Raw genomic sequence first — 15,859 nt, 5'->3', positions numbered from 1 at the left:
TGATTCCGAATGAAAAGGCCAGAAACCAAGTCATATATTTATAACAGTTTACAATGGGTAAAGACAGCATTTTAAACCAGCATGGAAAGAAAAAAATTATGTAATAACTGGTATTAGGACACCTGGCTAACAAGACTGCTAACTCTCATGATATACAACCACATAAATTCTGGATTAAAGATTTAATGAAACCATAAAAATTCTAAAAGAAAACAGAAGACCTATTATATAGTATTGGGGTAAAAATGCTTTTCTAAGCATAATACCTAAAGACAGAAGCCACAGAGGAACAGATTGGTAGATTTAGATAAAAAAAATATAAAATTTTAAAGTTTTTGTATAGTGGAAATACAAAAATTAAATAAACTGAGGAAATATTGCCAACATATTACAAAGGGTCAACATCCTTAATTTATAAGTTATTTTTACAAATGAGAAAGAAAAAAGAAAAAACCAACAGAAAGTTTGTACAAAGGGCAAAGACACGTAATTCATAAAAGATCTATAAATGGTCAAGTAAACATATGACAAAATTATAACCCCCTTAAGAATGAAAGTCAAAGAAATAGAAATTAAAATATAGGTATATTTTTTCACCTTTTGGCATCAACTGAAAAAGTGGTGCCCAGTACTGGCAGGGATACAAGTAAATAATCACTTCCATATGCTTCTAGAATATAATTGGTATAATCTGTGTAGAGCACAAATTAGTAATAGCTTTAGAATGTATACCCTCTTACCCTTTTCCTACCAATTTATTCTAAGGAACTAGTCATGAATATATGCAAGGACTGTTCTACAAATATGTTTCATTGTAGAATTGCTTACAATAGTGGAAATAATTTATATTCAGCAATAGGAGGCTGGACAATGGATCTCCCTGACATTAAAAATGATAATGTACTAGTATACTTAATCATGTGGGTTAACAATATATTATTACTTTAAAAAAAAAAAACTTTTTTAATGTTTATTTATTTTTGAGAGAGGGAGAGAGAGTGTGAGTCGGGGAGGGACAGAGGGAGACACAGAATCAGAAGCAGGCTCCAGGCTCCAAGCTGTCAGCACAGAGCCCGATGCGGGGCTCGAACTCACAGACTGTGAGATCATGACCTGAGACAAAGTTGGACGCTTAACCGACAGAGCCACCCAGGCACCCCAATATATTACCTTTTAAAACAGGTTATAAAATAGTAAGATATAGCAAGAGCCCATTTCTATTTTTAAAAATTTATATATCCACAACTTTTAAATGTTTACATTTATTTTTGGATTAGAGGCAATTTTTTTAAGTTTATTTATTTTGAGAGAGAGAGAGAACATGAGCAAGGGAGGGGCACAGAGAGAGGGAGAGAGAGAATTCCAAGCTCAATCCCACAAACTGTGAGATCATGACCCGAACCGAGATCAAGAGTCCAATGCTTAACCAACTGAGCCACCCAGGTGCTCCAGACTACAGGCAATTTTAAAAATTCCTTTTACTTCTTTACACTTTGCAAATTTTCTATGCCATACACATAGTATTTTTACAATCAGAGCCAAGCAATAAATGTATTTTAGAAAATACTTCCTACAAATATTTAGCACATACTAAACATAAAACAGTTTTAAACATATGCAAAGAAGCAGAAACCAACAACAAATTCACATTTATTTAGCTTAGTACTTGAAAGATGCCTTTTCAATCATAGTGCCTGTTGGTTAGTGCCAAACAGCCATTTGTTCCTATCCAAAGTCCATGATCTTACTCACTACAATATACACACAGTAATTTCTTCTCTCTTTCTAGGCCTAATGGGAATCTTGAACTTCAGTACCATATTTATCTGTGTTTTATGGATAAATACATTAAATACCTCATTTAGTAATTTTATCACTTTAATAAAAATACCATGGTTATATATTATATTATTTTAGATACCCACATTTCCTTCCCTCATATAAACCAGAGAAATCACAAATCAATCATATATCCTTACTCCTGACCCCTCTTTGTATTTTACTGGACACATGATAAACTTAGATTGATGCCTACAATATCAGAAAATATCAGCTATGTTATTTTTCTAGAACCCTTTCAGTTTGTTAACTGGCAGGCATGAATTCTTAACCAAAGATCCTGAGAAGGGGCTTCTGAGGTCCATGAATCTCTTGAATATACAAAGATGTATGTATATGTGTACACATATATTTTTCTGGGAAAATCATTTATACCTTTTATCAGCTTCCCAAAAGATTTGGTGACCCTCCAAATTTTAAGTTAATAATAGTTTTTACTACTTACTATTACTGCTCATGTATTTTATAAGTAGATAAAACAGCTTTTGCTCTTGTTCTATTTTTGGTAAGAGTAATTTTTTTGATTTTATAATTAAAAGGGATGCACATAATAGCTGCCACCAGGTGGTATTTAGATTCCTCTTAAAAGGATTCTTTCAATTTGTATTGTGCTCTTAAAAAAAAGGTTTGATGAAGATGTTTTATGACATCTTTAACAGTGTATAGTTAAAGTAGTCTGTAACATAACCTATGTAAAGCAAGACAGCTGAAGACAGCTAGGTGTATAGTTTTAGAAATTATTGTACAAGATATTCTATCATATGAAATTTGAAATTTTTACAGTGAAAGGCAAAAGATAAAAGGATATATTAATTCTCAAAACTAAAACCATATAAATAAGGCTTTTGCTATCCCTTTTTTAACTTTTTACACTTTTTAAAAATTTTTTAAAGTTTTTATTTATTTATTTTTGAGAGACAGAGAGAGCGAGCAGGGGAGGGGCAGAAAGAGAGGGACAGAGAGGGAATCCCAAGCAAGCTACACACTGCCAACGCAGAGCCTGATGTGGGGCTCAAATTCATGAACTGTGAGATCATGACCTGAGTCAAAACCAAGAGCTGGATGCTTACCCGACTGAGCCACCCAGGTGCCCCTACACTTGATTTTTAAACAACATGAGTTTGAACTACACAGGTCCACCAGATGCATATTTTTTTGACAAACACAGTACAGTACTGTAAATGTATTTTCTCTTATGATTTCCTTAAAAATATTTTCTTTTTGCTCATTTTATCGTAAAAATACTATGTATAATACATATAATACACAAAATATGTGTTAACCTACTGTTTATATTATCAGTAAAGCTTTTGGTCAACAGTAGGCTATTAGCAATCAAACTGGGGGGGGGGGCCTCAAAAGTTGTATGTGTATTTCTGACTGTGTGTGGGGTTAGCACACCTAACTCATGTTGATGGTGTTCAGGGTCAACTGTATTCTGAAATACTTTTAAGTTCATGGGGAGTTGCAAAAAATATACATAGAGGTCACATGCACCCTTCACCCAGTTTCCCCCAATGGTAACATCTTTGCACAGTACATCAGCAAAACCAGGCAACTGACATTGGTATAATCCAGAACTTAATCAAACTTCACCAGTTTTACATGTATGTGCATGTGCATGTGTGTGTGTCTGTGTGCATGTGGTTCTGTGAAATTTTACCACATATATAGATCCTTGTAACCACCACTGTAATCAATAATTTATTGGTTATAATCATCAGACTATAATCATTATAATCACAACTGTCCCATCACAAGGCCCCTTCTTGCTATACATTTATAGCCACACCCTTCCGACTTCCTAAAACCCTAACATTTGGCAAACACTTATCTGTTCTCCATCTCTACAATTTTGTCATTTCAAGAATGTTATATAAATAGAATCACACAGCATGTAACATTTTTGATACTGGCTTCTTTCACAGAGCAGAATTCCCTTGAAATCCACCAAAGTTGCTGTGTTATTAATAGTTTGTTCCTTTTTATTGCTAAGTATTCTGTGGTCTGAATGTACTACAGTCTGTTGAACCATTCACCTACTAAAGGACACTGGGGTTGTTTTCAGTTTGGGACTATTATGAATAAAGTTACTATGAACATTTGTGTGCAGGTTTTTATATGAATATAAGTTTTCATTTCTCTGGGATAAATGCCCAGGAGTGCAACTGCTGTGATAGCTGCATGTTTAGTTGCTTTTGTTTTTTAATGAAATTTCCCAAACTGTTTTCTAGAGTAGCTATTAATTTTACATGTTCAACAGCAATGTACGATTGATCCAGTTTCTCTGCATCCTTGCCAGCATTCAATATTATCACTATTTTTTACTTTAGTCATTCTGATAGGTGTGTCATGATGATATCTCATGTTAATATGTGTTTTAATATGCATTCCCATGATGGCTAATGAAGTTGAACATCTTTTCATGCATTTTTACATTTAAAGTAATTAAACTTACATTGAAAGTAATTAGTCAAACCCAACACCCCAAAAACCAAATAATCCAGTTAAGAATTGGCAGAAGACATGAATAGACATTTTTCCAAAGAAGACATCCAGATGGCTAACAGACACATGAAAAGATGCTCAACATCACTCATCATCAGGGAAATGCACATCAAAATCACAATGAGATACTGCCTCATACCCATCAGAATGGCGAAAATTAACAACACAGGAAACAACAGATGTCGATGAGAATGCTGTTAGTGGGAATGCAAACTGACACAGTTACTCTGGAAAATAGTATGGAGGTTCCTCAAAAAGTTAAAAATAGAACTACCCTACAACCCAGCAACCACACTACTAGGTATTTATCCAAAGGACACAAAAATACAGATTCGAAGTGGTACATGCACCCTGATGTTTACAGCAGCATTATCAACAATAGCCAAACTATGGAAAAGCCAAACTATCAATAGCCAAATGTCCATCAACTGAGGAATAGTTAAAGAAAAAGTGGTATAGGGGCGCCTGGGTGGCTCAGTTGGTTAAGCGTCTGACTTTGGCTCAGGTCATAATCTCACAGTTCGTGGGTTCAAGCCCTGCATCAGGCTCTGTGCTGACAGCTCAGAGCCTGGAACCTGCTTCGGATTCTGTGTCTCCCTCTCTCTCTGCCCCTCCCCTGTTTGATCACTCTGTATATCACTTTGTATAGCTTTCCTACTAGTTGGTTTAAGCATTCCAATATATATATACAACATCACATTCCATTGGTATCAACGTTTTACTACTTTAAGTGTACAAACCTTACTTCCATTTAGGTCTCCTCTCCTCCCCCCAATTTTGCAAATTTAATTAAGTTCTCTATATATGTTGAGCACTTATCAGATAGTGTTATAATTTTTGTTTCAACCTAGTATGATTTAAGAAACTCATAAGAAGGATAATCTTACATTTACACCTGTTTTTACCAGTTCTGCTCTTTCCTTTCTGAAATTCCAAGCCCATCTTTTTTCTCTTGAGAGAACTTCCTTTAGCCACTCTTTAAGAGTAGGTCAACTAGTGACAAATTCTCTTAGTTTTCTTTCATCTGAGAATGTCTTTATTTCCCTTTCATTCCTGTTGTATATTTTTCCTGGATATAGAATTTATGGCTGACAGTTTTTTCTTTCAGCACAAGAAAAATGTGCTGTTTCCTTCCTTCAGGGTTCCTCCATGGTCATAGGTGAGAAATCCACTGTCATTAAAACTGGTAATCCCCTATAAGTGATGTGTCATTTCTTGCTGTTTTTAAGATTTTTTGTCTTTAGCTTTTGGAAGTTTAATATGATGTGTCTTCATGTGGGTTTCTTGGATCTATCTTTTTTAGGATTCTCTGAACTCTTGAATCTGTAGGTTTATATCCTTAGCCACATTTGAGAAGTTTTCAGCCATTTTGTGTTCAAATACTCTTTCAGCCCCACTCTTTCTCTCTTCCCAAGACACTGATAATACAAATGTTAGATCTTTTCTTATTTTCCCCCACATATTCCTAAGGCTCTGCTAGGTGTTTTATTTCCAAAGGCCCCTCAGGCTTTGGTAGGTGTTCTTTTGTTTGTTTTGTTTTTGAAGGAAGTCTGTTTACTCTGTTGGTCAGATTGTGTAATTTCTATTGCTCTATCTTTGAGTTCATGGATTCTTCCCTCTGTCATATTCATTCTGTTGTGAGCTTACCCAGTGAGTTTTTTAGTTTGGTGTTCCATTGTTTTAATACTACAGTTTCCATTTCATTCTTTTTTATATGTTCTACTTCTTTGGTGAATTTTCTTTTTTTTCCATTTTGCCCCCCCCCCCCAAATTCTTTTCATTTGCTCATTGAAGCATTTTAGGAGAGCTGCTGTAAAATTCTTGCCAGATAATTCCAACATCTGACTGATTTTGCTCTTGGCATTTGTCAACTGTCTTTTCTCATTCAAGTTGTCATTATCCTGGTTCTTAGTATAACAAGTGACTTTTTGTTGTATCCTGGACATTTGGACATACGTTAGGAAACTATTAATCCAATTTAAAAGCCCTATTTTAGCAGACAATCACCTGCTTAGGTTTAGCACACAGCTCCTGGCCCACATTTGTAGCTGTAGTTCCAATGATAACTGATTTTTCAGAGCCCTTACAGGCTAACTTAAATTTACTTGTTGCTGTTGGGGCTCCTTCTTGATCAGGTGCTGCCCACAGGAACAGAATGCACTTCCCTGGACCTAATGCTGCCAGGTGAAAGAGGGTGAGAACACACTAGGCTGTAGGTCAGAAAGCACGATCTTGGGCCTGCCCTTTGGGCATCTTGGTGCTAGCACAGCCCCTCTCAATCACTGCTGGTCCTACCTGGAGGAATGGAAGGAACTTACCTGGGTTGCCCATTGCCACTAAGAGATGGGTAGGAGACACCAGACCATGGGGTAGAGAATATTCTCCTGGGCCCACAATCCAGTATGTCTTGGTTTTGTTGTCATTTTATAGATTCAATTCAAAATGGGAACTTGAATGGAGGCATGGAAGCAGAGGAGACAGTGGTACCTCAGTCACATGCTGGCCCTAACTAGTGCTTTGGGTCAAGATCCAAGTTCTAACTATGTATTTTCTAGACCTTATCAAAATTATAACTAACCATAAATAGCACTAAATATATACCATTATAAAAAATTTTAACTAAGTTAAAAAAAATAATTCTAAATATTCTAGTATAGTAGGGGGAGTGCTGGGGTGGGGGAGGTGTAGCTTTTACACAAAATGGAATATTTGAACACCGATTTAAAGGGATATAACATGGGGCGCCTGGGTGGCTCAGTCAGTTAAGTGTCTGACTTTTGATTTCGGCTCAGGTCATGATCTCACGGTTTTGTGAATCCAAGCCCCACATTGGGTTCTGTGCTGACAGTGCAGAGCCTGCTTGGGATTCTCTCTGCCCCCACCCCCACCCCTTCCTCTGCTCATGTTCTCTCTCTCTCTCTCTCTCTCTCTCAAAATAAATAAACTTAAAAAAAATAATACAACAACATTTGTTTTATAAAGGCACAAAAAGAATGAAAGAATGGGATACTCATTCATCTATATCAGGAGTTGGTAAATGTTTCCTGTAAAAGCGTCCGCTAGTGCATATTTTAGGTTTGGCAGGCCATAATGTCTCGGCACAACTACTTAACTGCAGTTGCGCAAAGGAAATCACAGACAATGATATAAACAAAGGGATGTGGCTTTGTTTCAATAAAACTTTATTTACACAAAACAGGCAATGGGCCAGATTTAGCCCGTGGGTCATAGTTTGCTGACCTGAATTACCTTACAAAAAGTATAAGATTTAAAGCCGAAAAGGAACTTTGAGGTCACCTAGTTTAACATTTTCATTCAACAAACCACAACAACAAACCACAGCCCTAAAAGATGAAATCATTTCACTTGTTCACCTGGCTAATAAATGGCAGCACTCAAACTAGGACTTGAAGGTTGTGTTAATATTGCCAGTCGGATATGCTGATGCATGGATGTGTGATTATAGATATAATCATATAATATAATATATATATAATCTATATAATTATAGATATGATTATTGGAGCACAGTGGAATGTGCAAATCAAGAATGTTACCTAGAAGTTATAAAACTAATTATAAGAAAGGTTTTCAGAAAAAGTTGTAAGTTATCCTGAAACAGCATCTTAGAATAGCCTTCAAGAGCCTTTTCTTTTCCTGTGAGAGCTTTCAAAATGAATTTTACAAGGAGAGATTACCAACAATGCAGAGAAAATATAAAATGAAGATACTCAGACAATGACATTCAGGTAGCCAGGAAGAGTGGATTTACTAGTAATGATGCATTTCTCTGCTACATGTGAACTTACATTAGGTAAAACAGAAAGTATTTCCTTCTTATCCGGAACACTTTTAACATTTATTATCATAGATTCACCAAACTTCTCCTTTTAGCCAGACAAAGCCCAAATACCTGTTGCTGGTAGGCATGGTCACATGTCTCTGCACTGGAACGTCTCTGAATACTTCACTTCCAGCAGTTGTGTGTAACGTGTAAGGCGGCATTTCAGCATCAGACTTAACTCCAAGAGAGTTTCCTCTGTCTCTTAGCAGTGTTGGATTAGGTTTTTTGCTGATAGAAAAATCTGAAGAAAATCCTGGTTGTCTGAGGGTTGCTTTTGGTTTTCCTGTGAAGTTAGGCATACATAATGGAATCAATTAGCTTCCCCAAAGCTTCGTGTCACTATGCCACTCCCCTGCCCAGATGTTTTCTGGGAGTCTCTATTCTCAGAATAGTTTGTAAGAACACGAGGAAGTTGCCACTACAGGGTTTGTCAGTAGGGGAAATAGACATTGGTATTCAGCAGATGAGATTTCTTCAAAACGTGGCTGCATCTGCTAAATTAGCCAGTTACCTTCCCTCTACTCACCAACCAACACTTCAGTGGCAGCCACCCCACGTTGCTACAAATGTAGCACACTCAGCCATATCTCAGGCCTCCCATTTCTTCTCCATCAATTGAAATTCTTCCCCTCATTCAAGATCTGGGTTCAATCCCCCTTTGCCATGAAGCCCTACATGGCCATTCTCCCATGACTGTTCCCTTGTCTAAAATGCTCATGGTGGCATTTGGGGGTCTACTCCTTCATATTATCACTGAACTATATCTTGAGAATTTAGTTTTAGAACTGATTAAAAGCTCTCTGAGATAATTGTTCAGTAAACATTGGCTAAGTTGCCTATAACACCTTTGTGTACAATATAATTCATGTTTTTCCAAAAATAGAGGATCTTAATATAAAAGACATGACTTGCTAAATAAGACATTAAATCATAGGTTCTTGGTTCACCCAACATTCTGGATGAGGCTTCCCCCCCTCAAAAACCTAAAAGAATAAAACAACACTTTGCCATAATAAGCTTAATTAAAACTGAATTATCTCACATTGTGTAATAACTTAGTGAGTCATGCTCATCATCTTCACTTCATTTCAAATGGAAATACAGTACTAGCTTTAAGATTTCCCTCTTGACCTATGAATGCTAACAAATGTAGGTGTTTATCATGAATACAAGCAATATTTCCTAATTCCATATGACAATGTATTCATAGATAGGTTTAAAAATTTTAGCATGTGAAAAGACCTTACCTTCTAGAAAAAATGGCATAGTTTTCTTCACTCTCATCTGACAATTAACTTGCCGCCCAGTTTTCCTTTTAGAACTCCTCTGACGAGCCACAAGCTGAGCAATTCTTGCAGTTTCTGTGCAGGCCATGGCATAGCAGGTAATCTATTCACGAGAGGCAAGGTGAGAGGAGAAACATTTCTCAGATTCACTGCTGCCTAGAGGCCGATTTTTAAAAGTGGATCTTAGTGAGTTTACATGTTCCAACTCAAGCTGTATGCAAATATTCACATCCCTCTCTCTTTTTGATACTGTTAGAGCAAAATTACATTCTATAAGAGACATCAAGAATAGTCTAGCTGGGGCGCCTGGGTGGCTCAGTCGGTTAAGCGGCCGACTTCAGCTCAGGTCATGATCTCATGGTCCGTGAGTTCAAGCCCCGTGTCGGGCTCTGCGCTGACAGCTCAGAGCCTGGAGCCCGTTTCAGATTCTGTGTCTCCCTCTCTCTCTGACCCTCCCCTGCTCATGCTCTGTCTCTCTCTGTCTCAAAAACAAATGTTAAAAAAATTTTTTTTAAAGAATAGTCTAGCACATTGAATGATCTCTCCTCAAATTGAAAATTTCATTTATTCCTTAAACAAGTATTCACTAAACATATATAATGTGCTAGGTACTATGGGATTAACCAATGAACCAAAAGAAACCTGTGATCTGCACATATTACCTCATATAATCTGTGAGATATATTTTATTTTGATTTTATACATGGGAGAACAGAGGCTCAGGGAAGTTAAGCAACCTTCCCGAGTGACACAGCTAGGTTATCTCTCTGAATCCAAAGTAGGTACTCATAATCGCTCTTTTTATTACCTCTCAAAGACAACCCAATCCTAATCTTGCCACTGAAACAGATTAGCTGGATGACTTGGGACAAAGCAGCTTAGCTCCCACATTGTAGTACACTCTCTCAGCTATAAAACAGGAGTGGGCTTAGATCTAGGGTTTTCAAACTGTTCATTGGTGCCACCAGATTCCATGAAGGTAACTCTGGAGCCTCACAGTGGCAGTGCGGTGAGGGCAAGGCAGGGCAAGCAGAGGCACTGGACCCTGAAGCACCTGCTTAAAACACAGCAGCTCAGCTCTTCATCTTTTTAAAAAAGTGATATATGGGGGATTTTTTTCCAGTGTGTAGAATACTGGGACTAGATGGTCTCTAAAGCCACCTCTAGCGTTAAAGGCTCTAGTTCTAAGTAGAAATCAAGAACAGGAAAGCAATGAGGCTTTACAAAAGCCAAGACATGCTCCTATTCTTTGGCCCGGTATTTCTATTCCTGAAAATATATTACACGAATATAACTGAAAAAAAAAACTTTACATACCAAAATATGTGCAAGAGGGGTTATTTTAACTATCAAAACCTGGAAACAGTCAAAATGTCCATAATAGGAGAACAGGGTTGAGTAAATTACAGCACAGTAACCATATGAGGCATTATTAATTCATGAGACATTTGATCATTCATATATTCCAACACATATTTATTAAGAACTATCTGGAGTTAAAAAACAATCATTCATCCTCAAGAAACTTATGAAGAAAAAGAGAGACACAGAGAGACTAAATAGAAAGCATTATGTTAAATGCTATATTGGATGTATTACAAAGTGTCAAGTAGACAGAAAGGGGGGCTTAAATCTGTCTAGAAGAATCAGGGATATTGAAGCAAGTTTTATTATTAATATAGTATTTAATTAATTTAGACATGATCCTTATAAAAATGATTACACACAGGTGAACCTTCCCTTTGATCACTCTCCTGATCCTTCTCCCTTGTTCCCTCCTCCACCCACTGCCTTCCCCATGCCCCCAAACAGAACAACTATTACAAGTTTGGGTAAGAAATACCCCAGATCTGTTATATCTATTTACCTATGTAGAAATGAACCCAGAAGAATATGGTGTTTGGTAAGGTGGGTGCTTTTTGTCTTTTGGACATTGGTTTGTCCATATCTTTCATACCATATATTGGGGAGATACCAGGGGGTGAAACTGCTGGGTCACAGGGTATGTGCAATAAAACATTTCATTGCTACCACCAAATTGCCATGCTCTATATAAAATATTCTTCCAGAGAAACTAAAAGATTTAAATAGTCTTATCATATTGGTGTGAAGGGTAGAACAGCCTAGAGAAAGAAGGGATTAAGGAGGACAAGGAGAATGGTAGGGAAGGCCCTGTAATAATCAAAGTGTTGGGATGCTCAGTGGCTCAGTCAGTTAAGCATCTGACTCTTCATATCAGCTCAGGTCATGCTCTCACAGTTCGTGAGTTCGAGCCCCACATCAGGCTCTGCACTGACAGTGTGGAGTCTGCTTGGGATTCCCTCTCTCCCTCTTTCTCTTCCCCTCCCCTGCTCATACTCTCTCTCTCTCTCTCATAATAAATAAATAGATAATAAACTTAAAAAATATTAAAAAAAAATCAAAGTGCTGAATGATCCACTAGAGACTCAACTAGGGTCCAGATAGTAGGAACAGATAGGAATGAGGTCAAACAATGAGAATTTAAGAGTATCTATTAGCTCTGATAATCAGGAGGTCATTAGTGACCTGAGCAAAAACAGTTGTAGCAGGTGTATAATGCATGGGTGCTGACACCTGGCATTTAGGTCTCCAATACACTTACTTTGCTTGAATGCTAATGACTGGGTAAACTTTAAATTTTTTCATCTATAGTGACTAGAGTCTAAGTTTTACATCAAAAAGAATCTGAGGGATAAAACAAAAGACATCAGAATTTAGGCTGTGTCTTGGATGCTTTCTATCACTAACAATCTCAAACCACTTAGCTAGTACTTTTCACTTTGACTTCTGTCCTAGTTAGGAGATTAGAAGTGCCAGGCAGGCAATTAAGAATTGGTCTGACTCTTGGGGCACCTGAGTGGCTCAGTCGGTTGAGCGTCCTACTTCGGCTCAGGTCATGATCTCGCAGTTGACGAGTTCGAGCCCCACGTCGGGCTCTGTGCTGATAGCTCAGAACCTGGAGCCTACTTCGGATTCTATGTCTCCCTTTCCCTCTGCCCCACCCCCACTCATGGTCTGTCTCTGTCTCAAAAATAAACATTAGAAAAAAAAAAAAAAAGAATTGGTTTGACTCTTGACATGCACAATTACCTTCTTACCTCTCCAGATCTACTAGTCTCTATCCTCACAACTGCTGGCACACTTCTCAGATAGGCTTCTAGTGTTGGGTAACCTAACTGCTTAAAGGGAATCCAGTCTCCAGTCAAGGATCTGTACTCTCCTTGGAGGCGGGGTAATACTATTCCGTTCTTATGAGACTGCAGAACAGCTCGTAGCATTTTTGAAACCAGATCTGCTTCCAGCATCTTCACCTGTAAGAACACAATAGAAGGTTTCTATAATATGATTTATTAGCCTGTGAACTCATTCGAAGTTGTTAGGTTATCCCATCAATTGTTACTGAATGCTTTCAATGCTGTTACAATATAGGGAGATTACTATGGTGGAGAAAAGCACAGAATACTATGAGAACACAGGGCAAGTCCAAGATGCACAAAGACTAATCTGGGGAGGGAAGATATCAGGGAAACGTTCCCAGAGGGGAGGTCTGAATGGAATCCTGAAGGACAGGAAGGAATCAGCCAGGCAAGGAGGAAAAGAGTGTGTGGTGGGGTGAGGATGGGGAGAGGTATCAGCCTCAAGTAAATTGAATAGAAAGTTCAAAGGACACAGAGGTCAGAGAGAAATAGATGGTTGATTCTGAGGAGTTCCAGGCAGTTAAGTGGCTGGACATGATTGAATGAAGACTCTAAGATTGTAAGTTGAGGACTGAAAGATGAGGATAAAAGAGGTGGGAAGAGGTGGGAAGAGGCAGACTCAGAAGAGACCCCTATATTATGTTTACATGTGTGCATTTTTGCCAAACATAATGTGGGGCCTTAGAAGAATTTTTTTTTTAATTAATTAATTTATTTTTTTAAAATATCTGTAACGAAGATCGCTTTACCATTTTCAACGTTTATTTATTTTTTGGGACAGAGAGAGACAGAACATGAACAGGGGAGGGGCAGAGAGAGAGGGAGACACAGAATCGGAAACAGGCTCCAGGCTCTGAGCCATCAGCCCAGAGCCGGACGCGGGGCTCGAACTCACGGACCGCGAGATCGTGACCTGGCTGAAGTCGGACGCTTAACCGACTGCGCCACCCAGGCGCCCCCTTAGAAGAATTTTAAATAGGGGAATAAAGTGATCAGCTTTGCATTTTAGAAAGATAACTATTCAGTAGTGGAGAAGACAAATGGGAAGGAGAAAGACTAATGAGTTTGTAAGAACACTTGAAAATATGGAGGACTTAAAAACAGGAAGTTGGGAATAAACAAAAAATCAATTTGAGAAGTAATTAGGAGGTAGAATCAACAGAAATTGATTAACTGGTTTGGATTATGAGGGAGTTTCCAAGTTTCTGGCTCAGAAACAGAGCAGACAGTAATGACCCACATTGAGATGGGGTAGAGGCAAGTTTGCAAGAGAAGAAAAGAGTGAATTCATCTGGGACATATGGAGGCTGGGATGCATATAGGGAAGCCACACAGATATATTCATGAGGAACTCAGGTTAGAGGTCTGAACTGGGGATTTGTTGACCTTTAGCATATATATGGTATTTGGGGCCCAGGGAGTCAAAAATAAAGTTAAGGATGGACCTCTGTGGAAGGCTGTCATTAAGGGACAGGCAAGACAAAGAAGAACCTGTGAAAGAGTGACCAGAGATAGAAGTAGAAAAGGCAGAACTGGTGTCATATAAACAAAAAGAGGAAAGAACCAAGAAGAATGGTATATTCAAAAGCGTCATACCCAGCAGTCAAGTGAGAGAAAAATGAATTTTGGTACCTTGGAAACCTGTGGGGGCCCTGGCTAAGGGCCTTCAATAGTCAGTAATTCAATAGTCAGTAATTGGCATTTTTTAGGATTAACCACTCATATTTCCTCTGGACTGGTAGTAAATAGAATGGTGATACATTCAGAGAATGGCATTCAAGAAACCAGGAAAAGCAGACTTAGAAAGGTAAGCTATGGACAACTTGTTAATTCCTCCTTCAACAGTGCTATCCAACAGAATTTTGTGCTGATGGAAATGTTTTACACCTGCACTGTTCAATACACATGGTGACTGAGCACTTGAAATGTGGCCAGCATGACTGAGGACCTGAATTTTAAAACTTAATTGGAATTCAATGTGGCTAGTGGACACTAAATTGGACAGCACAGAATTCTAGACAGTCTCATTCTTTCTCTGGTTTAGAAAACAAAAAGGAGAAGGGCACCTGGGTGGCTCAGTCAGTTAAGTGTCTGACTCTTGATTATGGCTCAGGTCACGATCTCATGGTCTGTCGGATCGAGCCCCACATTGGTCTCTGTGCCGACAGTGAGGAGTCTGCTTGGGACTCACTTTCTCCCTCTTTCTCTGCCCCTCCCCTGTGCACATGCTCACTCGCTCGCTCGCTCTCTCTCTCTCTCTGTCAAAATAAATAGATAAATAAAAAAAAAAACAAAAAGGAGGAATAGCATACAATTCTAGCAATTTCCTCATCTGTCCATTTTAAAAAGGGGGAAGATATCAGCTCATTTGTGAGTGCTCTTAATAATAAATATGATACTCAAATGACAGTGAGGTTAAATGGCAAATATCCTAAGTACTCATTATGTACTGCCCTCCATTAAACATCATCTCTTTTAGAACTGTCACCACCAGCACCAAGATTGAATTAATACTATGTATATATACACAATGTGTAGTATAATATTATTTGAAAGGGGAATGTGATAAAGACATGTATCATAAACCTTATGGCAACCACCACAAATGCTTTAAAGAGATATAATTGATAAGCCATTAGTAAATACAAAACAGGATAACAAATTCAATCAAAAAGCAATTAGATGTACAACTGAAACTAACACTGCATGTTAACTACACTGGAATTAAAAAAAAAAAGCAATTAGGAGTAAAAAAAAAAATTGGGCAAAAAAAGGGTGGGGGGGACAGAAAAGAGATAACATCTAGCAAAATGGTAGATTTAAAGTCAACCACAGCAATAATTACATTAAATGTAAATGATGAAAATATCTCAATAAAAATTTAGGATCAGAAGAGTGGATATAAAAGACTTACCTATATACTACGTACAAGAAATTTATTTTAAATACAAACACATAGATTCAAAGTAAAAAGAAAAAGATATGACATCCAAATACATGATTAATTAATACTAGAACAAGGAATATCACCTGGGATTAAGAGGGACATTACATAATTAAGGAGTTAATTCATCGGGGAGATAAAACAATCCTAAATGTGACTGCACCAAACATCAGTGCTTCAAAACACATGAAGCAGAAACCAATAGAGCTGAAAGAATAAA

The 15,859-nt window shown here is 37.8% G+C and overlaps 1 protein-coding gene across 4 annotated transcripts in view; it reads right to left on the bottom strand.

Annotated features, from left to right (window-relative positions):
* The window catches only part of TDRD7 (tudor domain containing 7), a 77,268-nt gene that overhangs the window by 48,417 nt on the left and 12,992 nt on the right, over positions 1–15,859 (bottom strand). For 3 of the 4 annotated variants that reach the window (XM_023242473.2, XM_023242472.2, XM_045042640.1), the window contains 3 exons: positions 12,597–12,809; positions 9,439–9,580; positions 8,261–8,474 (listed from right to left, as the gene is read on the bottom strand). In XM_023242473.2, the coding sequence (XP_023098241.1) occupies positions 8,261–8,474; positions 9,439–9,580; positions 12,597–12,803 (563 nt within the window). In that variant the 5' untranslated portion in view covers positions 12,804–12,809. Of the gene's footprint in view, positions 1–8,260; positions 8,475–9,438; positions 9,581–12,588; positions 12,810–15,859 lie in introns of those variants that run through there. The other variant, XM_019816214.2, reaches the window with a different exon arrangement.

This window comes from Felis catus, chromosome D4 (assembly GCF_018350175.1).
Source record: "Felis catus isolate Fca126 chromosome D4, F.catus_Fca126_mat1.0, whole genome shotgun sequence".
Taxonomy (NCBI): Eukaryota; Metazoa; Chordata; class Mammalia; order Carnivora; family Felidae; genus Felis; species Felis catus.
This window is presented reverse-complemented; position numbering and strand designations above follow the sequence as displayed.